The sequence below is a fragment of the Mirounga leonina genome, unplaced genomic scaffold (genome assembly GCF_011800145.1).
Source record: "Mirounga leonina isolate KUSES-001 unplaced genomic scaffold, KU_Mleo_1.0 Mir_199, whole genome shotgun sequence".
In the NCBI taxonomy this organism is placed as follows: Eukaryota; Metazoa; Chordata; class Mammalia; order Carnivora; family Phocidae; genus Mirounga; species Mirounga leonina.
Genome location: NW_023270498.1, coordinates 2,157,835 through 2,180,120, shown reverse-complemented (window position 1 = coordinate 2,180,120; position 22,286 = coordinate 2,157,835). Strand labels below are relative to the sequence as shown.

The window sequence follows — 22,286 nt, the reverse complement described above, 5'->3', positions numbered from 1 at the left end:
CAGCAGAGAGCACAGTGTTCAGAGCACGTGTGAGAATAGTAACAGATTGGCGGAACCTTTAAAACCGAGGGACAGGTGCATGGCATTTGAGGGACGGTGATAAATTGCGCCAGGCAGCAAGAAGTTGAAAGGCTGGGTCCAGCTGGGACGGGAACGGGCCCGCGGTCCGAGAACCTGAACTCGCCCTCCCCTCTGGGGTCGACCTTTGTCTGATCTTCTCTGCTCACCAACGCGTCGGGGTTACGGACGCCTTCTCATCAGATTGTAGCAAGGACTCAGCCGGGGGCCCACGAGGCGTGCCTGGCAGAAAGTGGGCACGCAGAAAACATTCATCCAATCTGGAAAGATGTGTATATTGGAAAAACAAAAGGATTCCTTGTGAGTTTCCATTGTTTCCAAGGGTTCAGGGAGACAGGGCTTTGGTTAAACACAGGGTACACGTTCACATTAAAGACCTTGGTGACTACAGCGGACGCATTCCGGCTGCCCTGACCGCTGCCTTCCTACAGCTCCCGTGGGCTCTCGGCGCCCCCGATGCCGCCGCCGGGTCCTTCCGGACGGGTCTCCTGTGCACCCTGCTGGCTTCTCCCGGGGCTCAGCTCTTGTCGCTGATCTTGAGGCTCAGCCAGGTACGGGCAGCCCGCCCGTGTGCCCTGCTGTCCCGGGTCCTCCCACATGGCGGGATTCCCGCCCTGAACAACCCCCTTCCTTCTGCAGGAAGCCCGCAGGCCCCTGAGAAGAGCACCCTCAGAGGCAGCTCAGGGTAAGTGTGCATTTAAGAACAGCCGGGAAGGTGTTTTCTGTTTGTTTACAAATCACAGCAACAGCAGATGATGAGGTCTCCCCCGTCCGACCCTGCTGGTCCTCTTCAAGAGGCCAGCCTGCGAAGGAGACCTCGGGTCTCCTGCTCCCCGTGTTCACTGCTGTTCACTGCCAGGACAGAGGGCTTCACTCCATCTGCATGAAAGGGGCCGTGCAGCCCACGCCCAGATGCCACGTGGACAGGCCACACTGGCAGCCACGTCCTGGGTCTCAGGGAGGCCCGTCCTGGTGGGGCCGCAGGGAGGGCTATTTCCTGAAGGAGGCTCTCTCCCAAAGAACCCTAGATCCCTCCTTTAACGTCATAACCTGGACTCCGTTTAAATCAGGCCCTCACTCCCGGGGAAGGACGGCAGACGCCCAGAAGACACACGAGGTAAATACAATTATGTTTCTCTGGTGTCTCCCTCGGCCGTGGCCCGGACACAGCTGGTCAGGCCCAGGGGGAGACCCCGAGCAGGGCAGGTCCTGCAGAGAGAGGGGGCTGTTCCCCAGGGGGTTCGAGGCCCACTGTCCGGAGTCCCAGTGGAGGCCACACGAGAAGGGGTGTGGTTGCTGGTCGGTGCGGACGTTTGGGGCACGCATGGTTCCTTGTGCTTTTGAATCTCCGCCTCCCTCCTGAGAGCTCCCGTCCTGCGTGGGCGCGCTGTCCCCAGGCGCATGTCCAGGCCTCGGTCCCCTCTGCTCCCCTGCGTGGGGCTGCCTCTCTGCCCTTCCGCGGTGAGCCCCGCCTGCCCCCTGCTCGGCCTCCCAGAGGGCAGCTGGCACCGCTGTTGGCTGCAGCCACCCCATCATTTCCCACGGGCGCCCCACCACCCTCTGCGGATGCAAACGAGCTGGTCCCAGGGCTGCCCATGCCTCCTCTCCAGAGCCTTCCCCCCAGCCTGAGGCTTGTGAAGGTGCTGGCCCAGCTCCTGAGAAAGCTTGCAAGCCGTGCTGCGGAGGACACAATGCGGCACAGAGAACTGTGGGTGCTGAGGTGTTAACCCCATCCCCATGTTGTCTCCTCCAGGGTCACAGTCTCTCGCAGTGCACCAGGGCCTGCAGGGGGGCAGCAGGTGGCCGGAGCGCGGGCTGTCTGTGCCCAGAGCAGGAGGCCTACGGAGCTAACCCCGGCCAGCAGGCCCCGAGGGAGAAGGGGACCTGCAGCGCTGTCCATGTGCAAGGTGACGTCGGGGCTGGGGGTGCAATGCTGGGCCCCCTCCTGTGTCCTGGGCCCCTGGGAGACACAGGGGCCGCACAGCGGGAGCTGGGTCCGATGAGGCTGGACGCTCTGGTCACATGGACACCAGGCCCACCCGAGACAGCCCTGAGTTTTGTTCCAAAGTGCTGGCCATTTCTGCTCTATACTTACATGGGTTTGCTCACGTCTTTTAAAAAGTCAGGAATAGACCCTTCACTTGCTGCGGAGTAGAGTGCCTAGCGACAGCCTCGGACGAGGCGGTAGCTCAGCGGACAGCCAGCGGGGACGGGGCCCCCGGGGGGGCAGCCAAGCAGCCGGTCAGTGTTGCCCAAGGGGGCCGTCGGGGCCTGGCCGGGCGGGTGCACGTGGCTGTGGGGCCCGGGGCTGCGGGGCGCATGAGCAGCGTGCTTCCCGGCTCCAGGCCGCCCAGGTTCGGGCGCCGGCTGTGGACACTGCTCCACGGACCACAGTTGGCGAGGTGGCACTGGTGGTGGGAGGCAGCCAGGTCTGGCCGGGCTGGTGCACGCAGCACCCTACGTGCTGGGGCGTGGGGTATAAAATACCTGGTTTCTGTGCGCGGAGGGGGCCTGGGGCCAGCAGCCTGCCGTGCCGGAGGGCACACACCCGGGAAAAGGAGACCCGCACCCGACAGCCCAGCACACGCACCCGGCCGGGAGGGAGCGGAGGAGTGCAAAGGGACTCGGGGGAGGTGTCCCCCTTGTACGCGCAGCAAGTGTCCTTCCCTTGCCCGGTGCCTCCTCCCCGGCAGGTGCTCCTGAGTCCACGTCAGCTGATCACCTTCTGCCTCTAGATGGGCCCTGGGGGGTCTTCCTATTGGAACAATTGCCTGAGAAAGCAGAGCTCCATGGCCTCCTCTTGGAGACATGAAATGTGGGGGGGACCCTCTGACTATGTGCTCGACTCCAGAGAACTTACCCAACAGAGCCCGCGAGAGGCGGCTGCTACCCACCTGGTCCTCCTCCTCTGCGTGGCCGAGCTCTCCTCCCCCTCCCCTTGCTCCTCCCTCCCCCTCCTCTCTGCTCTTCTCCTAGTCCTCCCCCCACCCCCCACCCCTGCTCCTCCCTCTCCTCCCTCCCTCTCCTGCCCTCCTTGGTTCTTCTCCCAGCTCCCCTCCCTTTCCTCTCTGCTCCTCCCTCTCCTTCCCACTCCTCCCCCTCCTCTCTGCTCTTCTCCTGGTCCTCCTCCCCTTCTCTGCTCCTCCCCTTCTCTTTCCCCCACACTCCTCCCCACCCCCCTTCCTCCCTCCCCCTTCTTTATATGCACTATAAAAACTCTAAACTGTGGCTCATACGTGGCATCATTCTGATGGAGAATGCTGAGTGTAAAAAGCACTCTGCCCTGAGAACGTGAGAAAGCGAGGCCCCTTTTCATCCAGGCTGAAGGTGGTGGTTCCCGCACGCAGCCGTGTAGCTGCCGTGTAGACCCAGCTGCTCTGCACAGAAAGGCAAATCTGTAACACCTTGCACAGGGTGTGTGCAGGGGTGCGTATATATATACAAGAAACTGGCTCGTGCGCTCGCAGAGGCCGGCTGGTCTGATGAAAGCTGGAGACCCAGAAGCCCCAGTGTTTCAGTTCAAGTCCAAAGACAGGAAAAGGCAGGTGTCCGGCTCAAAGGCCCTCAGGCAGGAGGAATTCTCTCTTACTCTGGAAGGTTGGGTTGGCTTTTTGTTATATACCAGCCTTCACCTGATTGGATGAGGCCCACTCAGTGGGCAGGCAACCAGCTTTACTCTGTCCAGCCACTTACATGTCCATCTCTCTAGAAACCCCCTCATGGACACGCCCAGAATACTGGTCACCCAAATGTCTGCACACCCACGGCCCAGTCCCGCTGGTAGAATTAACGACCGCATTCAGGTGGACAGAAGTGATGAGGCCTGTTACGTATACCCCTTCCTGCTCTCCTTTAGCCCCCAGCAGCAGGTTTCGAGGACTTGCTGAGCTTCGGTGGCCACGGGCACTGTTGCCTTGGTCAGGCTGCGCAGCGTGGGCCGTTTGCGGGATGGTCTCTGTGGCCTGTGGCTTAGGGACGGCGTTTCTAGGATACAGGTGAGCGCTCACGGTTTCAGATGTCCCCCGATCTTTGGATGGGAGAGTCCAGCACTTAGTAAAAAAACTCCCTGCATTTCTGGGAACGCAACAGGCGGGCCCAGATGGGCTGTCGCTACTTTGGTCCTCATTTCTCCCTCCAATGCCCTGGGGGTGAGGAATTCGTGTACAAACCCCAAGGGCCCCTGGGCCCGGCCGGCTCTGGGACAGCAGCTCGGCCTGGATGGAGTCCCTGTGTCACGAGAGGCCGCGAGACCCTCGCTCAGGAAGGAGGGGCCCCGGCTGCGGAGCTCCCAAGAAGCTGGGCTCGGGGTCAGGTGTGCTGGTACGATTCGGACTCTGTCCGTCCACACTGTGGCCTCTCCGTCTCGTTCCCGGGCAGCTCGGGCCCCCAGCGTCCCCGGGGCGGTTCAGCGTGGCCCCCGTGGGCCCAGGAGGGGCAGCTGTAAAACCAAGACGCACCCCTCCCCCCTCCCCCCTCCCCCCCTTCTTCAAATGCGCGAATTGACTCACACGATGATGGCTGATGGCGGGCAAGTTGCTTAAAAAACAAACTCCCCGTGACTCAGTTTGCTCAGCTGTGAAATGGGAGAAGTCACAGGGTTTGAGGAGGAGCTAATGCAGTCGTCCGTGCCCGGTGCCCCGCACCTGCTCAGTGTTCTGCAGACGCAAGCTTCGTTGTCGTTACTATAATCAGCTCCCCCCGCGCCCCGCGCTGTCCGCATCGCTGGGCTGGCTTTTCCTTTCTCTCGCGCGCTCAGCGGCTTCACGGGGCCGACGCCCCTCGCGACAGACCGCAGTCCCTCCGCTGGGCAGAGCCACAGGGCGCCCGGCTCCGCGGCCGCCTCCCCGCCTGCCGTCCCGAGGACGCGGGCCCTTGGGTGCGGTGTCCCTGTGCGCGCAGGCGGGCGCTGACGGCTTCTCTCGGGGGGGCAGGTTCAGCCCGACGCAGTGTGTGCGCTGGTTGCACCTGCTGACGCTGTCCGTGCTGTGCTGCGCGTTCATCTCGCAGCCGCTTCTGGTGAGTGGGGGGGGGGCCCGCGTGCGGGCGTCAGTCTGCGTCAGCCGGGGGCGGGGCTGGGGCGGGGCTGGGGCGGGGCTGGGGCTGGGGCTCCGCGTTCCTGACGCGGTAAGCGGGCTTCAGTCTACGTCAGCTGGGGGGCGGGGCTGGGGCTGAGGCGGGGCTGGGGCGGGGCTGGGGCTCCGCGTTCCTGACGCGGTAAGCGGGCCGGAGGCGGGGCGGGGGCGGGGCTGGGGGTGGGGCTGGGGCGGGGCTGGGGCTGAGGCGCGGCGGGGGCGGGGCTGGGGGCTGGGGGCGGAGGCGCGGCTGGGGCTGGGGCTGGGGCTGGGGCTCCGCGTTCCTGACGCGTTACCGCGTTTCTTCATGTTTTCACTGAGTGTGAGGAGGACGTGGGAGCCGTGCTGCCCGCGGACAGCTCCCGGGACGGGGGGGACGTCTCGAAGCCCATTTTCCGTCGAGGACACGGAGCCTGGGGAGCGGGGGGCCCGGGAGTCCCAGACAGGTGACACCAGCTTGTGTGGGATTGTGACCGGGACGCAGGGACGTGGGGCAGCGACCGTGCACGCACCGTCGGGTCTCTCCTCCCAGCTGGGCCTCGTGGCCGTGGGCTTTGCCTGGAGAAGGCGAGACGACCCGCGCTTCTTCACCGAGTCCCTGCGCGCGGCCACCGAGGGCCTGGACTCTGAGCTTGCGGAGCGAGCGAGGTCCCGCGCGCGGCAGCACGCGAGCCAGATGGAGGAGGTGAGGCTGCCCTCGGTGCCCCGCTCCAGCCCCGTCCGGATCCGCACTTCCTCTGCGGATTCAAATTCGGTTGCAGTCTAGGGTGTGATTTCATCTCTTGTGCTCCTTTGTGTGCGGGACGCGACGGGCGAACACACAGCATCTGTTTCCTTCCCTCTAACCCCATCCCAGAGAAATCAGAGCATCGAGTACATGAGCTCATTTTGCATAATTGAAGCAAAATGAGAAATAGATTCTTGGCCACGGTTTTAGAAAACTTCTAAGTCATTTACGTTTCCGTGGACCCACAAGAATTTCACTTCTTCCCGGCTTCCTCCCTCCGTCTCCTCCCTCCCTCCTTCCTCCTGAGCGCAGTGGTCCCGGTTGTGTGTGGGGCAGGCTGGGCGACAGGAAGGAAGAGGAAGGTCTCCGGGGGGACACGCACAGGCTCATGGCTGCCTCGGTGCAGTGACCTGTGGCGGGCACTGTGTCCTCGGGTGCAGTGAGCAGCGGTGGGCCGTGACCGAGGACGCAGCCCAGTGTCCCGATGCTCAGACCTCACCCCTACCTTCTCCCACCTGACTCCAATCCTCCCAAAGGTGGCCAGTGAGCTCCTAATGACTCCCCTCCTCTAAGTGACCTGTCGGCCCCCCCGGGACGCCGTCGGTGACAGTGACAGGAGCGGACTTCGTAAATGGCCCACTGCCCACCGGCCTGCTGTCGGTGACCCGTACGAAGCGTCCCTGTCCCCAGCCCCAGGAGGCACGGACAGCGCCACCGCTCCCGGGGCCTGGCAGGAGTGCCAGAGCTCCCCGGCTCACAGCGCTGCCGTCCCCACAGATGTTGGCCGCCCGACAGCGAGCACGCCGCCTGCGCTGGGCACGTCCACCGTCTGCAGCCCAGCTCAGCGTCATCAGGGAGAGGATGAGAAGAGAGACCCGGACAAGGGTGGCCCTGAGGTGGGTGGCGGCCGGCCGGGCCTTGCTCTGCTCCCGCGGCCCCTGGGAGCGGGGTGTGCAGGTGGGGGCCCAGCCGCAGGGGAGGAGACACTAAGGGGACAGCGGGCCCAGAGACAGCAGGTCTGGAGGGAGGCTGAAGCCGCTCCTTCTGCATATGCTGCGCCTAAAATTCTGGAAAATCCCACAAACATGAAAATGAGAAAAGCAGACAGAAGAGAATTGAGTAAAGTAACAGGTTAAAACACGAAAATGCAAAGCCCAATGTCCTTCATATGCACAGTGAAAGCCAGTAGAGGATTTGCCAGAAGGCTCTTTAACGTGGCCAAGGAATAAAACACCACAGACACACGCGGGCGTCACTGTGAGAGGAAATGCACCAAACTTCCACAGGAGAAGCGTGCGCGTCCTGAGAAGCACAGATGTCTCTTGAACATCACGTGTTCTCCAGCTCCGTCTAAAATCGTGTCTGACTTCAACACAGCCCCGATCAAATGCCACTGGACCTTTCTTTTCTTCCTTCCGCTCCCCTTCTTTACCGGATCTGGTCACTTACGAAGTCCCTTTGGAAGAACAGTGGCGGAGAGCCGGTCGGGAAGACCCGAGGCAGCGGACTGAGTGGGGGCTCGCTGTGCAGGACATTTCCGCAGAGCACAGGCCTCTCCTAAAGAGTGTGGCTCTGTGAACGGACGAAGACGGCCCCGTGGGCCGGGATCGGAAATCCAGGACCAGACCCGAATGCAAATGCCACGGCGCACAAGTCTGTGACGGAGGCGTTATCTCAGCGCGTTGGGGAGAAGATGGAGTTTTTAATGAGGAATAAGTGAATGGTTGTGAGGGTAGTGTAAAAAAACGAACGACCAAATGCTTTTGTCACAAGGTACGCAAGTTCATTCCACACGAATAAAGATTTAAACGTGAAAACAAAACCATACACGTCCCAGAAGAACGTGTGTGTCAATGTATGACCTGTGCGCGGGGAAAACCTCCTGTGACTTAAAATCCAGGAACTAGAAGAGAAAACAAATTTGGAGACATGTAACTTGAAGAATAAAAATCTCGTGTGACGAATGATGCCATAAGTTATGTAAAAAAGCAGTGAGGGATGAAGGAAAATATCTGTAGCAGACAAAGGCTTAATCTTAAAATACAGAGAGGTTCCAGAAAAATGAAGAAGACCAACTGCCTCTTTAGAACAAAACTGGGCTCAGGAAGCCGACACTTCACAGAGAAAAGAAATGCAAATGTCACTTGCACTTACGATGAGAGATCACAAATTTAAAGTACAAAAGTCTGGAAGTGAGACCACGTGCAGCGGCTGGTGAGCTTGTGAACACGTGACATCACGTGGTGCTGGTGTGAATGCAGGCTGGTCCCACCCGTGGGGACCGGGAAGTCCTTTGCATGTCACAGATGCACATACCTCCTCCCAGCATCCCTGCTGCAGGGAGCCCCTCAGCAGAACCCGAGAAGACCCAGGTGCAAGGCAGGCGATGCGGGACCCCTTGTAATAGAAACAGCCTAAACATTGAAGCACCTGGGGGGCTCAGTCGGTTGAGCGTCCGAATCTTGATCTCAGGGTTGTGAGTTCAAGCCCTGCGTTGGGCTCCACCCTGGATGTGGTGCAGCCTACTTAAAAAAAAAATAAAAGGGGGCACCTGGGTGGCTCAGTTGTTTGAGCGTCTACCTTTGGCTCAGGTCATGATCTCAGGGTCCCTGGATCGAGCCCCGCGTCGGGCTCCCTGCTCAGTGGGGAGCCTGCTTCTCCCTCTGTTTGTTGCTCACCCAGCTTGTGCTCTCTCTCTCTGACAAATAAATAAGTAAAATCTTAAAAAAAAAAAAAAAAGGGAGAGAGGAAGAACCAGATATTATGTGTCTCCTGACAGAAAACACATCACCTAGGACGTAACCTACCCCAAATAGCCTGGTCTTTATCTGAGCACATTTTTCTGCCAGCGTGTTGACAAGAGAGCACACACTGTGTCCCTAGGAAGCAGGACACAGAGAGAGGGAGAGGTAGCAATAGAACCAGTTTTCTCAATAAATAAGCCACAGAGACCAACTAGGGATGGAGGTGCTGCCTCTGGGGTAAAAGAGACACAAGAAGGAAATAGTGAATTGAATCCACGGTAGTACCAGACTAGTAAGAAAAACCATATGGGGGCGCCTGGGTGGCTCAGTCGTTAAGCATCTGCCTTCGGCTCAGGTCGTGATCCCAGGGTCCTGGATCAAGCCTCACATCGGGCTCCCTGCTCCGTGGGAAGCCTGCTTCTCCCTCTCCACTCCCCCTGCTTGTGTCCCCTCTCTCGCTGTGTCTCTCTCTATCAAATAAATAAATAAAATCTTAAAAAGAAAAAACCCATATGATCATCTCAGCAGATGGAGAAGAAACCATTTGACAAAATTTGACATCCATTCACGGAAAAGAAAAAAAATCTCAGCGAGCTAGGAATAGAAGAGAACTTCCCTAAACTAATAAAGGGTATCTGTGAAAACCCTACACCTAACCTCACACTTGCCGCTGAGACAGTGTGTGCTTTTTAAAAATCAGAAACAAGGTGAGGAGCTCCCGTCCCCCCAACTCTGGTTAAATCTCACATGGGAAGGCCCAGCTGGTGCCGGAGGCAAGACCAAGAAACACAGCGTTTACAAGTTTGAAAAGAAGAAATACAACAGCCTCTTGCAAGAAAACATGAATAGTCTATGCAGAAAATCTCGAATATTCTAAATAAATCTAAGAAAACGTGCAGAACTGATAGGCCGAAAACGACAAGACACTAATGAACAAAATCAGAGAAAACCTAGAGAAATGGAGGGACACGTCATGTCTGTTGGGACACTCGTGTTAAGGTGTCCATTCCTTCCAACTCGATCTATAGATTCAGTCCCAGCCGAAGTCCCACAAGCTTTTCTATAGATATTGGCGAGCTGATTCTAAAATTTATATGGAAAGGAGCTAGAATAACAAAAACAATTCTGGAAAAAGAACAACAAAGCCAGAGGACTGATTCTACCCGACTTTAAGTCTCCCTACAAAGCCAAGCCACGGTGACCAAGACCCCAATATTGGTGAGAGGTCGGCACAAATGTGCTCAGTTAATTTTTTGACGGGGCAAGGCCCTTCTCATTGGAGGATGGATTTTAAAAATGGTGCTAGGAAAACTGGATGTCAGGTGTGCAGGAAAAATGAACCTCAGCACACACTTCACACCTTATACAAAAAAGGATTTAGAAGCCCAGTTCCCAAAACTGTTTTGCCGGGTCTAGACACCCAGGGTTGGTGTAGATGCTAATTTTAAAATGTGTTTCTTGTAGAGACATCTGCATGTACACCCTCATGCTGCTTCTGCATGTATTTATACTTTGTGGGAGATGCTCCCAGGATGAATATTCTCTCAATCAAGCCATCCGGAATGAGTTTACAAGGTAGGATGTTTTGTCCACCTTCTCTAGACCCCCGACCACCGCACTAGGAGTGGTCTGCTCGTGGCCAGCATACGCTGACGGGGGGACCCATAGACCAGGGTTTCGGGACGGTGGCGAAGCACCTTCTCTGGGCCTCCGTTTTGCAGAAGTAGAATGTCCTGATGGAGAGGACTAGATGGTCACCACCATCACACATAGGAAACATGGAAAAAGTGGTCGAATTGACTCGGACATTGTTTGCCCCACTGTTAACAGGAGGCCTCTTTTTGCAGACTTTGGGCACGATCAGAGCATCTCATTTTGATTAATAGAGAAATGATATTTTGAGGCACGTTAAGGTCTGGGCACCAAGACACTAAAACAGGTTATTGGGGTGGTTTTTTGGTGGAGGCTGTCTGAGTTCCTCGACCAAAGACTATGGCAATTTGCAAGAAATGGCACATGATTTCCAACGGTGGTAATTCCCCTTGAGCTCTCTGCCACTTCTCAAGTGCTCATTAGTCTCTTCCTACTTTTAAACACAATAGATGTTGGGATGCCTGGGTGGCTCAGTCGGTTGAGCGTCTGCCTTCGGCTCAGGTCATGATCTCGGGGTCCTGGGTCGAGTCCTGCTTCGGGCTCCCTGTTCAGCGGGGGAGTCTCCTTCTCCCTCTGCCACTGCCTACTTGTGCTCTCTCTCTCTGTCTCTCTCTCTGTCAAATACATAAATAAAATCTGTAAATAAATAAAAGTAGTAGATGTTCATTGTAGGTAAGCATGGAAGAACTGAAAAATAGAAAGCAGAAAAATCTCAGTAACGGTACCACCCAGAGGCAACCACGGACAGCATTTTGTCGTGCCAGAATTTTCTCCATGTTTCAGCATTTCTGAAATCGGAACAGGAACTATATCAAGGTGGATACTTTCTTTGTGTGGCATTCTTTTTTTTTTTTTTTTTTTTTTGACAGTTGTTTTTAAGTGACTTTGTTTCCACCTGCCAAAAATATTCAGTCTGATAGTTGTTTGAAAGAAGTTCAGCTTTGAGTTCTGAAGTGCATGATATGAACTCATATTGATTCTTTACTATGGCAGAAGTAAAATACAGTGTTCTAAGATTTACTTTCTCTTTCCTTGGAGAATATTTTATTTTATTTTGTTTTTTAAGGATTTTATTTATTATTCTGAGAGAGAGAACATGAGCAGGGGGTAGGGGCAGAGGGAGAGGGAGAAACAGGCTCTCCGCTAAGCAGGGAGCCCGATGCAGGACTCGATCCCAGGACCCCGAGATCATGACCTGAGCCGAAGGCAGACGCTTAACCAACTGAGCCACCCAGGCATATCTCTGGAGAATATTTTAAAATACATTCCTGCTTTTTTTTCTATGACTATGTTGTCCTTGACTAAGTAATTCAATTTGATGTACTTTATTTTTGTTGCTTTTGGGGGGCAGAGGTGGGTGGCTGGCAAATCTATTGAATTTTATCTATTAGTTAAGGGCGTATTTCTTTTTCTCTTCCGTGAGAGAGCTGGTGATTAATACCCACCCAGGTGACGGGCGAACAAATGTAGGGTCAGAAGCCACTAGTGAAGTGGTTCATGAGTCTGGACTCTCTGCAGAACACAGTAATGCACCTGCTCACCGGTGAGCATTCTAGCCGTGAAACTGCCTCCCCCTTTGCAGAAACGGCTGTTCTTTCCATGAACGACCAACTCGTCAGCTCTCCAACCCCCCACGTAGGCACAGTTTGTGCCAGCAGGAGGCGCCATGCGCAAAGCAAAGTGACCATGTGGGTCGTCCTCTCTCGAAACAGAAAGGAAAACCTGAGCTATTTCTGGCTTTCGTCGTTTAGTTTTGATCTCATATTTCGTAAGTCAGCACTACTTGACATATTTCTCATACGAATTCTTGCCTCTTGGTACCCAAATCAGAAATATCGCAGCTGAAATAATATTTGTGAGACGTGTCCCGCACAGAGCCATTGATAGGCTTGGGATTCATGGCTCAGAGGCTGGCCCCCTGGGTGTGCTTGGACCCGTATCTCCTACTACGATGCAAAATGCAAAATCCTGTTACCTCTGGCCCCCAGGCAGGGGCATCTGTGTGTCCGGGTTTGTACTGGGATATTCAAGCTGGACCCTCTCCCCCACCGTCCCCCGGTGCCTGATCCTGAAACTCCAACAGCATCTTAGGGTTTAGAGTTTGCCAGCTTCCAGGAAGAACGAAAGCACAGTTGGATCCAGTCTAATTCAGGGACCTGGCTTCGTTCCACTTCGTTCAGTTAGCAGATGACTCGGGCAAGTCCTCCGACTCTGGGCTGAGTATCCCCATCTGCAAAGTGAGGCAGTTGCGCTGCTTGATTTCTTAGGTCTTCACCAAAAAAATGATCACGATATTGGATTCCGTCATATTCAAGTTTTCTTTGAAGTCTTTCTGGACTCAATCAAGTCTTCATGAAAGTCCAAGTAAAACAGAAACAAACCACCGAATAAAGCACCAATAAATGAAATAGTCACTCTGTCCAAGAGCCATAAATGGGATATAACTACTGACTTTAGTTTTGCAATGTTTCGCAAGCTCTGTAGGCCTGTTTTATTTAATAGTTCTAGTTAATATGGAGCGAGAACATTCTTGGATGGTTTGGCTCACTCCCTGCTCTCTGCCTGTGTCGAGAACAAGGCGTGAGTTGTGCACAATCTGGGCGTGAGACAGCTATCTCTGGTCACATCCAGGTCTTTCTTTTTTTTTTTTTCCTTAAAAATTTTATTTATTTATTTTAGAGAGAGCTCGGGGGTAGGGGAGAAGCAGAGGGAGAGGGACAAGCAAACTCTGTGCTGAGCGCAGAGCCCTATGTGGGGCTCGATCTCAGGAGCCTGAGATCATGGCCTGAGCCGAAACCAAGAGTCAGACGCTCAACTGACTGAGCCCCCCCAGGCGCCCCCACATCCAGGTTTTTCTTGAAGACTTTGTTTCCTTAACGTCATCCCACTGAAGAGCGACCATCAGAAAGTGATATTATTCCCTCCAAATTGTGGTTCAACCAGGGCTTCGCTCAGTGTGCAGCGTATAACCAACACCGTACGAAGGGTCTGCTTGGATTAGGCTCTAAAAATGGACAAACCAATGAAAGGCGGAAGTCATGTGTGAGTGAGTCCGTAAGGAGAAGGAGATAGAAGCAGTAAGATAAGTTAGCTCACCAGACTTACTTCCACGCTCCACGGACGTGTTTGAACATACTTATAGCCCATGCCAATGTTGATTGAGATCATTTGCTTTTCTCTATTAATCTATGCACTAGTGACATCGCTAACATGTCACTAACAGGACACTTCTTCCTCTTTGATTTCGTTCCCTTTTATACTGTCCAGTTTCTGTCATGACTGTCAGGGTTTAAAGCACTTCCTAGGTGTCTCTAAAATCTGCCCCAATCAGCAACATAGTATCTGCGCCAACCCCTCTCCAGGTGCAGTGGTAAGTGTAACATGGGTTCTGGGGAGCGACAGCACCCGCCTGTCACACCTGCCTGCCTCTCCCCGTGCTGTCAGCACTCCCGCCACGGTCCGCTCCACGCTACCGCCGTGGGCGCGGAGCCGGGGCGGCGGGTGGCGGCCGATTCTGGCCGCTCAGGGCTGGGCCCCGGCCGCGTGATGGCCCAACCTTGCGCTCACGTCTGTTTAATGAAACCAGAAAGGTGTTTGAAGAGCTCATCATCACTGTGTTCTTCGGGGGGTCTAGATTTGGCGGCTGGACGAGGCAGGATGATGAAAATTGTGTCCTTGGATGACTGGAGTTTCGATCTTTTCCTAACTTCTCATCGCTTTCCCACAATATCACTTCTCCCGAGAAGCGTTCTGGTCTCCCCTTCTCATGGAGGGACACCCGGCTGTAGGAGCCGCCGGACGCCCACTGGCCTCTGCCGTGGGGACGTTAGCCCCACACCATCCTTGCCTTTCCATGGGTCCCTCCCACGAGGCCACGTGGAAGGAAGGGTTTTAGGGGTAGGTGAGAAGTATTTTGCTCTCTAAAGAAATTTACCTTTTCCCTTTTCCGTCCAGCTGAGCAGCTTGGAGCTCCTGACGCTCTGGTGTGCAGCTTGGCTCCGTCTGAGCGAGCGGAAATGATCAGTCGTGTCCGTCTGCAATGATTTCAGGGCTCCCTTAAATCAGTCCCTTGTTGGAAGGTGAAGCAGATATCCGATAAGAGTAATACAAATTAACTGGAAAGAACCCAGACCAACGTTTGTTGACCTGCAGCTACGAGCAGTCCTGCGCTGGGTCTGCGCCAATTTGCTGAAGGCTCGAGCCGTCTCGGGTGGCAGGCTCGCAGCTGGGGTGGCTTCTGGCTGGGGAGAGGACGGGCAATGCCGTGCCTGCAGGCAGCGGGGTTGACAGGACCGTGCCTCTCCCCGCGGGCCCCAGCTCCCCCCACCTCTGCTCCCCACCCCGTGCTCACTTGCACTGGCCTCTCCACATCCCACACGAGGAAAGCTGTCGGGGGGACAGGCGACCAAGCGACAGGTGCTTGATCGCAGGGCCCTCTCCCCGCCTCCCACCGAGGAGCAAAGTGGGCTCCGGACTCACGCTGTACCTGCGACTGCGCACGACTTTGCTTCCATTCCTGCAGTTACTACCAATTCGTGTTGGAGAAAAATCACTTTTTGTTTCTGCTCTTGTGCTCAGGGGTGCTGGGAGTGTCTCCGGCGGCCTGAGAAGTGTGGGTGACTGGTGGGGCTGGAGTCTGACCACGCTGCTGGACGGCCTGCACGGGGGAGGCGCCTCCACAGCCGGCCCGCCAGGCGCTCAGGTGGGCTTCCGTCTGCTGTCCACTCGGACTCATAGCAGGGCAGTGCGTCACGGTGGGGCGAGGGAGCCAAGATGCTTGACCTGCAACACTCTGCACACTCTCTCTCTCTCTTTTTAAAGATTTATTTATTTATTTTAGAGAGACAGAGCACAAGCAGGGGAGGCACAGAGGGGGAGGCTCAGAGCGCGACGCGGCTCGATCTCACCACCCTGAGATCACAACCTGAGCTGAAGCTAAGAGCTGGATGCTCGACCGACTGCGCCGCTCAGGCCCCCCCCCCGTGTGTACCCTTGGATGACCGCTAGGTTGAAGGCCAGTGGCTGGTGGTGCATCCCATTGCTCCTCCATGTCAGCACACCCACCTTAGCCACACACGCACCCCCGGACACCAGCAGGTGCCAGGCCGGACTGGACGCAGGGCATGGCGGGTCCACGTGAGCTTGTGGGCCAATGGGGATGGCTAGATCAGTGAGCAAAATGCCGTGACACAGGGACACAGGGCACCGAGGGACGGGGGGGAGCATCCAGGAGGCTTCCAGAAAGAGGCAAGCCTTTCCCCAAATTCTGAGAAAAAAATTACCAGTGAAGAGCATTGCATAGAATATGAATAAAGCCTCTTTGGGACACTGCTCCGTGCCTCTGACGTCTAAGAATATGGCACGCGGCGTGTTCCAGCTTCGCGGTCTGTCCAACGGTCTTGCGTTTCCCTTCGTCCTCCAGCCTGGAGCCCTTGGTGGGAAGTGCTACCTGCTGGGCACTCCGGTCATCCAGCAGCTGAGAGATCCTTCTGGCGGCGTGTGCGAGGTAAGCCGCTCTCCTCCTGGTTATTTCTTTGTGTGTGTGCGTTTTCTCCCAAGCATCGCTCCTTATTTATGTATTTATTTTATTGAAGTAGAGCGAATATACCATTTAGGAATTTCAGGTGTATGATATACCGATGCAGCCATTCTATACGTCCCCTGCTGCTCATCATGACAGGTGCACTCCTGAATCCCCCTCACCTGTTTCCCCCATCCCCTGGCCCACCTGCCCTCTGGCGACCACCAGTTTGTTCTCTGTAATATACAGTTAGAGTTAGAAAAGTCTTGGAGACGTCGGGCAGAAAGGCCACGGACCAGGAACCCTCTCTGGGAGCCTGGCTGTGACTTGAAATCGTCAGTGGCCGCGGTCCGGGACAGCCAAACCTTCCCCACGCCCTCTGCTGGTCCTGGCATGCTGTGGGAAGCCAGGACATCTCTCTCTAAAACACCGAAAATACTCCCAACCAAGATTCTCGCATCTTCTCCTGGTTGGGAGGGGCTGCTCGAGGGCGTGCAGCTCACCCGTGTCCTCCTGAGACGGAGCCCTTCTGATGTCCAAGCCCGGACGGGTGCACGGCTCAGGTGCCAGCCTCCGCGTGGTGGAGCCCTGATCCTTCGGGCTCGGCTAGAGCCCAGGGACGACAAGGGGGCTTTGAGGGAGGAGGGGCCGTGTGTGGCCAGCCTTGGACACCCCAGGCCACAGGGCTAACTTTGAAGCAAGCGTCTGATTCTCCTCCGACTGGTGGTTTCTCCTCCAGCTTCCCAGCACACCTTCAGCACTTTCCGAAGACTCTCCTCCTCCACATGGCCCCAAAGTCGGAGGCCCTGACACCCCCTCTGCAGCAGATCCCGCCATCCAAAGAGTGGCCCCGAGTGGCCCCAGAGGCTGTGGGGCCAGGGAGCCCTGGGTGCTCAGCCTGGGCAGCACAAGGTCAGTGGGATTCAGAGGTCGGCTCTGCCCGGGCCTGCCCGTCCATGGCTCCTCACGGCAGCTGGATGCCACGGCACGCCCATCCTGAGTCAAGGGCAGGTGTGTTCTCACTGCAGAATGACAGGAGTGAGGCCCAGGGCAGGAGGCCATGTCAGAAGATGAATGCCAATGGAGGGCTTCAGTCTCTGAGCATAAGGAACAAGCCGAACATTCCTCTAGAATTTGCCAGAGGCCTGGAGGTCAGGGAGCCTAATGGACACTTGTCCTCGCTGGCTCTGTGCTGAGTAGGATGCTCACGGGGCCTCATGGTCCTCACATGCTCTGCGAAGGAGGCAGCCCCACCTCGGTCCGGCGTTGTGCAGATGAGCCTCCGAGTTGCAGCCACGGTCCACGGTTGGTGGCCCGACCCTCTGGCAGCCATGGCAGCACATGACCTGCATGGGGGAGGACTGTCTGAGGGTGACAGGGGGCCCTGTGGCAGGTGATGGGTGCCTCTGAGTGATGCAACAACACAGAAGGGAGATTCTTTCATTGTTACCAAACACAGACAGGTCAAAGTTAGCTTCTTCCCAACACCAGAGTAAGTCCACAGCAGAAAAGATAAAAGAAGATTCTAGAGGCCTTGCAGAGAGAGATGGTCACCTCTCTCCGAGTTGTGCCCGTGAGAGATGGAGGGCCTCCCTCCCCTGGAACGTCCCTGCCTCAGGGTCCCGGGCAAGGAGCGGGGACACGCACAAGTGTGTCTGTCCAGCCCCAGGAACCTGGGTGGCCTCGGGCCCAGGGCGCGAGGCTGGGGGCGGAGGGCTCCATGCAGGCTTTGCCCCGACGTGCACCACTTTGCAGGCCGGCAGCCCACGCAGCCCTGAGCAGCCTCCGGGCCAGCAGGTGGATCGACCGCAGCACCAGAACCGTGTCTGTGCACTTCGCTCTCTATAACCCTCCCACTCGACTCCTGTCCAGCGTGTCCCTTCGCGCCGAGCTTCTCCCTGCAGGGGGCCTGGCCTTCTCCCCATTGGTGGAGTCGCTGGCTGTCTTCCGCAGTGACTCGGCCCTGTGGTCCAGCCCCACGCTTCCCGAGGTGGGTCCTCCTGCCTCTCCCCTGCACGTGGATCCCGGGGCTCCACCTGCGGCCTGCTCCCCACCTCCACCCGGACCCGCAGGGTCGCAGAGCCCGGCACTCAGTACCATCAGTCTTTCTTGGTTTGACATGAACGTTGGCCCGCCCCAGCACTGCTCCCCAGAGGGACAGAGCAGCGTCCCGAAAGAGGCTTTATTAGCTCCAAAGTGTTAACCGGAAGGGTCCAGGGGAGGGAGCTCAGCAGGACTGACCTGCCTGGGGACTGGGACGGGTTTAGCTCCGACCCTTACTAAGCATCCTCTCGCGGCTGGCGCTCTGAGTGAATGAATGCAGGCGAGCAGGAACGCACAACTCATGCAGGCAGAGATAAGCATAAGCAGAGCTTCAAGAAATTCCTGATACAGGAGCTTCGAAGGCTGTATGTGGCCAAGGAGCTGATAATATATATATATATTTCACAAGTATGAGAAAACTCATCTCTGGAGCTGGGTGAGGATGGGAGGGGAGGACCCTGCCAGGTCACGCTCGGGGTCTGCTCGGGTATAGGGCCCGCGGAGAGCTCACCCGCGTCCCTCACCCCTGGCACGGTCCTGTCCGACTTTCTGTTTGCTCTGCTCTGTTGGCGTTCCCCCTACCAGCTGGCCCTCCTGCTGCTCAGCCTGACTCACCTCTGCTTGCAACTCTGCAGCCTGGCCGAGGAGGGTTTCTGCAGCTACTGTTGCAAACCAGGGACCTGGCTGGAGGTAGGCGCTCCTGTCGTTTCCGTGGGCAAAGCAGGAACAGTGAAGCCCTTACCTGGAAATGAACCTATTTCTGGTGGGAGACTGCTTATGTCCTGGCTGATTCCACCCGTCGTGAGGTCTCCCCCCGTCGTGTTCACGACAAATAGCGTGAGATCAGCGTCCACTTCCTGCTCTCACACCGACGTTGCACCCTGAGCCGCTCGGGGGCCACGGTGGGCCCCTCCCCCGGCGCCCCCTGAGGCTCCTTTCTCTTCCCTGCTGCAGCTCGCCGTAGTGGGAGCCGGCCTCGCCTGCCACGCAGCCTCCAGCCACCTGGCGACGCTCGCTGGGGAGGTGACCGACCACTTCCACAGAGGACGCTTCCGAGGATCTATGGATCTCACTGTGGCGGCCTCGTGGAATCAGGTACAGCAGGGCGTCCAGGTGGGTCCATGCCCTGTGACGCTGTCCAGAGGAAGAGGTCACACACGTTCTAGAAGGTTCCAGACAAGGCATTTGTTCCATATTGAGGGAAATGCTCGGAGCTCGAGGATGAGGGTGAGCGGGACAGGGAAGGGCTGGAATCCACGCTGTGGGCTGGGGCGCCCTGGTCTGCGTGGGGACTCAGAGCACGGAGTTGCTCCAGTGACTCCCTGTGACCCTGAGTGGGGGAAGGAGCAGGTGTTGAGGTGGCGGAAAGGAGGCACCAGCAGACTTAGGCACGTCAGGTCTGTCCTCTGTCCTCCTTCTGCACGTCCAGAGGTAAGCGGTGTGAGCCACGGGGCGGTGGGGCTTCACGTGGGGGTTGGGCCATCAGAGTAGGGGAGGGGGCTCCATGAGAGGAGCAGAGCCAGCCAGTGCACACCAGGGCGGGCGAGCCCAGGCGGGTCCTGCCGGCAGACGTGGATGTAGGTGGGCAGAGCCCCCATGGTCCGCTTCCTTGTCCTGCAGCCTCAGAGCCCACCTCCCCCACGCCGCGGTTTCTGGAGCTCCCTTTTCCACCCAGTGAGGGCTCCCAGGGCCCCAGATGGGCTCATGCCCCCGGGCTGGGCCCTCCTAGAACCACCTAGAAGGATGGGTTTTTCTGGAGCGCCCGGGTGGCTCGGTGGGTCTGCCTTCAGCTCAGGTCATGATCCCGGGGTCCTGGGATCGAGCCCCGCATTGGGCTCCCTGCTCAGTGGGAAGCCTGCTTCTCCCTTTCTCCACTCATGCTCCCTCTGTCTCTCTGTCTCTTTATCAAATAAAGAAAATCTTAAAAAAAAAAAAAAAAGAATGAGTTATTCTGTGAGCCGGGTGCTGACTGGCCTCCAGGCTGGAGGGGGTCCATGCACGATGGGGCCCCGAGGTTGAGCTTCACGTGCAGGTTGCTGGCACAGAGCACCCCCTCCCGGCCTTCCTGTCTCCGTTAACTGTCACTGCATCCTCATGGCGCTTACCAGCTTCCACTATGACCTGCGTTGTACTGACTTGGTTAAAGGGCTGGAGGCTCCCGGAGGGAGGGAGATGGACGCTCTGCTTCACCGCAGTCGGGGGGCCGCTCTCTGGGACGGACAGCGGGCTCCAGGTCTGCCTGTCACGGCGCGTCCGCGCTCCTCGGCCCTCCTCCAGCTGGAGTCCAGCTGGCCATGGGCACCGCCCCCCCCTGCTGGTTCAGGGAACCACGGGCCGGTGGCCGGCTCTGCCCGTCTCTGTGCCCGCCTTGTCCCAGGGTCACGGAGGGCTGCGCCCAGGCCTCAGGAAGGGGCGGTACCCACTCTCTACGTGATCTTCTCGCGGTGTGGGCAGGGGCGGTCCTGTCGAGGGGGCGCCGTGGGGCGACAGTGAGTGCGGTCTAGCGTGCCTGGGTCTGTGCGCCTGCCGTAGCTGGTGGGACACACTGACCTGCCCTGTCCTTCTGTCTCAGAGGGTGACCTGGCTCCAGGGGACCCTCTCGTTCCTCCTGACGCTGAAGTTCATCTGCCTCATTGGCATCCCGAGCACGAGGGCATCCTGCTCCTTCCTGCTGCGTCGCTCTCTGGCTGGCATCTGCACGGCAGGGGTAAGAGGGCTCCCCGGGTCGAGTTATCTCCCGACAGACCAGCACGGTCCGTGTTCTGTGCAGTGAGCCCTTTCTCCACGGAGACACGAGCTCTCAAAGTGAGGTGCCGCCTAGAGGCCCCGGCATCCTGCATCCCGGAGTGGTTTTAGATCAGGGGTGAAGGTGGTTCTAGAGTGAGGAGTGCCCGTGAACACGGGAGCCCAGGCGCACTCCACACGTGCTCTGCTGCACCCCTTCCCGGAGCACTCGTCCTTACGACTCATGCAAGGAGCTGTCACCACCCACGGAGCAGGCTCTGCACACCAGGAATGGCGCCTGGCTCTCTAGTAATTCCCGCCCTGATGATCACAACCAAGCGCGGCAGGTGCCGGGGTGGGGGGAGGAGGGAGGTTCTTCCTCGGAGAGAGGAGCGGGGTGCTAACTCCAGTGACAGACCCCACTTCCCTTGTTCCCAACTCTGGCCTTGCACCTGAAAACCCCCCTACGAATACCTGAAACCCACTTGAGTGCTGTTTACCCCCCACGTGGAATCGTGCCTCAGTGGGCTGCAGAAGAAAGCACGTGCGTAGGGTTCTCGGGAAGCCTGGCTCCCACCCGGGGGGGTCAGGTCTCAGTCCAGGGCTGGCCCAGTCTGGCGGGCTGTTGTCACCCAGAATCAGGAGGGCCAGAGCCCCACATGGGATGCTGGCCAGATTCTGGGGTGCAGGTGATTCTGACCTGGCCCCCAGGGGGAAGAGCTTGCACCAGCCCGGCAGCCCCTGTCCTGCCCCCGCAGCTGGACTGTCGTCAGGGCAGGGGGAGGGTCCAGACTAGCTGGTCTGATGAGGGGGTCTGGCTGTCAGAGTCCCAGGCTCAGGCAGCTCACGGCGAACCAAGCACAGATCTCCAAACCCTGCTGGCCTTATGCTCAGTGGGACAGACTGCGCAAATCAGGGCAGGAAAAGCTGACCCAGGAGTTGGAGACCTGCCTTCAAGCCCGGCTGCACCTCTCCCGAACCCACTGTCCCAACCGTGGGGCTGTTACCCGAGCTCCAGCTCCGGAAGCTCCTGGCACGTGTGTGTGCCTGGTGAGGTACCACGGGCTTAGACATTACGTGTATGTGGAACTTATGTACTAAACTGGTCATTATTATACCACGTAGCAATGCGAAGAATGCTTTTTTTTTTGTTAAGAAAACACAGAATATCATGAATAAATTGTGTCCAAATTAAGTAATGGAATCTGAACCGTTCAGAAATTAGGGGTGTGCAGGGAAGGGTGATCACACTTGCTTGGTCCAGATGGTGGACCGCTGGTGGGGTGTGATTCCACTTAAGGAGTAAATAATGGTGAAATGTGTGCCAGAGTATTTGTAGGGGGGCCTCAGGTGCAGGGCCGGGGCTAGGAGCGAGGGAAATGGGGGCCCGCGGGGGCCTGGGACAACAGGCCGCTGACCTGTCGTGCAGGTGAGTTAGATACACACACATACACCCTGGGCCCAGGGTACAACCCCAGGCTCCTAGGCCAGGTGCCCAGCCTGTTACAACAACCAGACCACAAAACTTCACCTGAACTAAACTTAACTGCCTTTTCTTCTTAAGTGGTTTATTTTACTGAGCGCTTGCTGGGTGCTGGGGACATGAAGAGGGTGAGAGAACCAGCCCCTGGGACAGTGTGGCTGCCAGCAGCTAGGGTGGAGGACAGGGAGGAAGCAGGAGAGACGGCGGGGGGGGGGGCAACTTGAGATGGAGGAGGGAGGGG

The 22,286-nt window shown here is 57.2% G+C and overlaps 1 protein-coding gene and 1 long non-coding RNA gene across 2 annotated transcripts in view; both read left to right on the top strand.

Moving 5' to 3' along the window:
• Positions 1 to 525: 525 nt before the first annotated feature.
• Positions 526 to 2,891, top strand: LOC118024520. The gene is made up of 4 exons (XR_004683128.1): positions 526 to 629; positions 718 to 763; positions 1,149 to 1,195; positions 1,832 to 2,891. It is a non-coding gene; the product is annotated as an uncharacterized LOC118024520 (long non-coding RNA).
• A 2,529-nt stretch (positions 2,892 to 5,420) lies between these two features.
• Positions 5,421 to 22,286, top strand: part of LOC118024516 (polycystic kidney disease protein 1-like 1) — a 39,662-nt gene continuing 22,796 nt past the window's right edge. The window contains exons 1-10 of the mRNA XM_035026462.1: positions 5,421 to 5,835; positions 6,655 to 6,773; positions 10,086 to 10,196; positions 14,853 to 14,976; positions 15,697 to 15,780; positions 16,535 to 16,707; positions 17,551 to 17,785; positions 18,424 to 18,528; positions 18,793 to 18,951; positions 20,411 to 20,545. Coding sequence (XP_034882353.1) covers positions 5,458 to 5,835; positions 6,655 to 6,773; positions 10,086 to 10,196; positions 14,853 to 14,976; positions 15,697 to 15,780; positions 16,535 to 16,707; positions 17,551 to 17,785; positions 18,424 to 18,528; positions 18,793 to 18,951; positions 20,411 to 20,545 — 1,623 coding nt within the window. The 5' untranslated portion in view covers positions 5,421 to 5,457. The remainder of the gene's footprint in view (positions 5,836 to 6,654; positions 6,774 to 10,085; positions 10,197 to 14,852; positions 14,977 to 15,696; positions 15,781 to 16,534; positions 16,708 to 17,550; positions 17,786 to 18,423; positions 18,529 to 18,792; positions 18,952 to 20,410; positions 20,546 to 22,286) is intronic.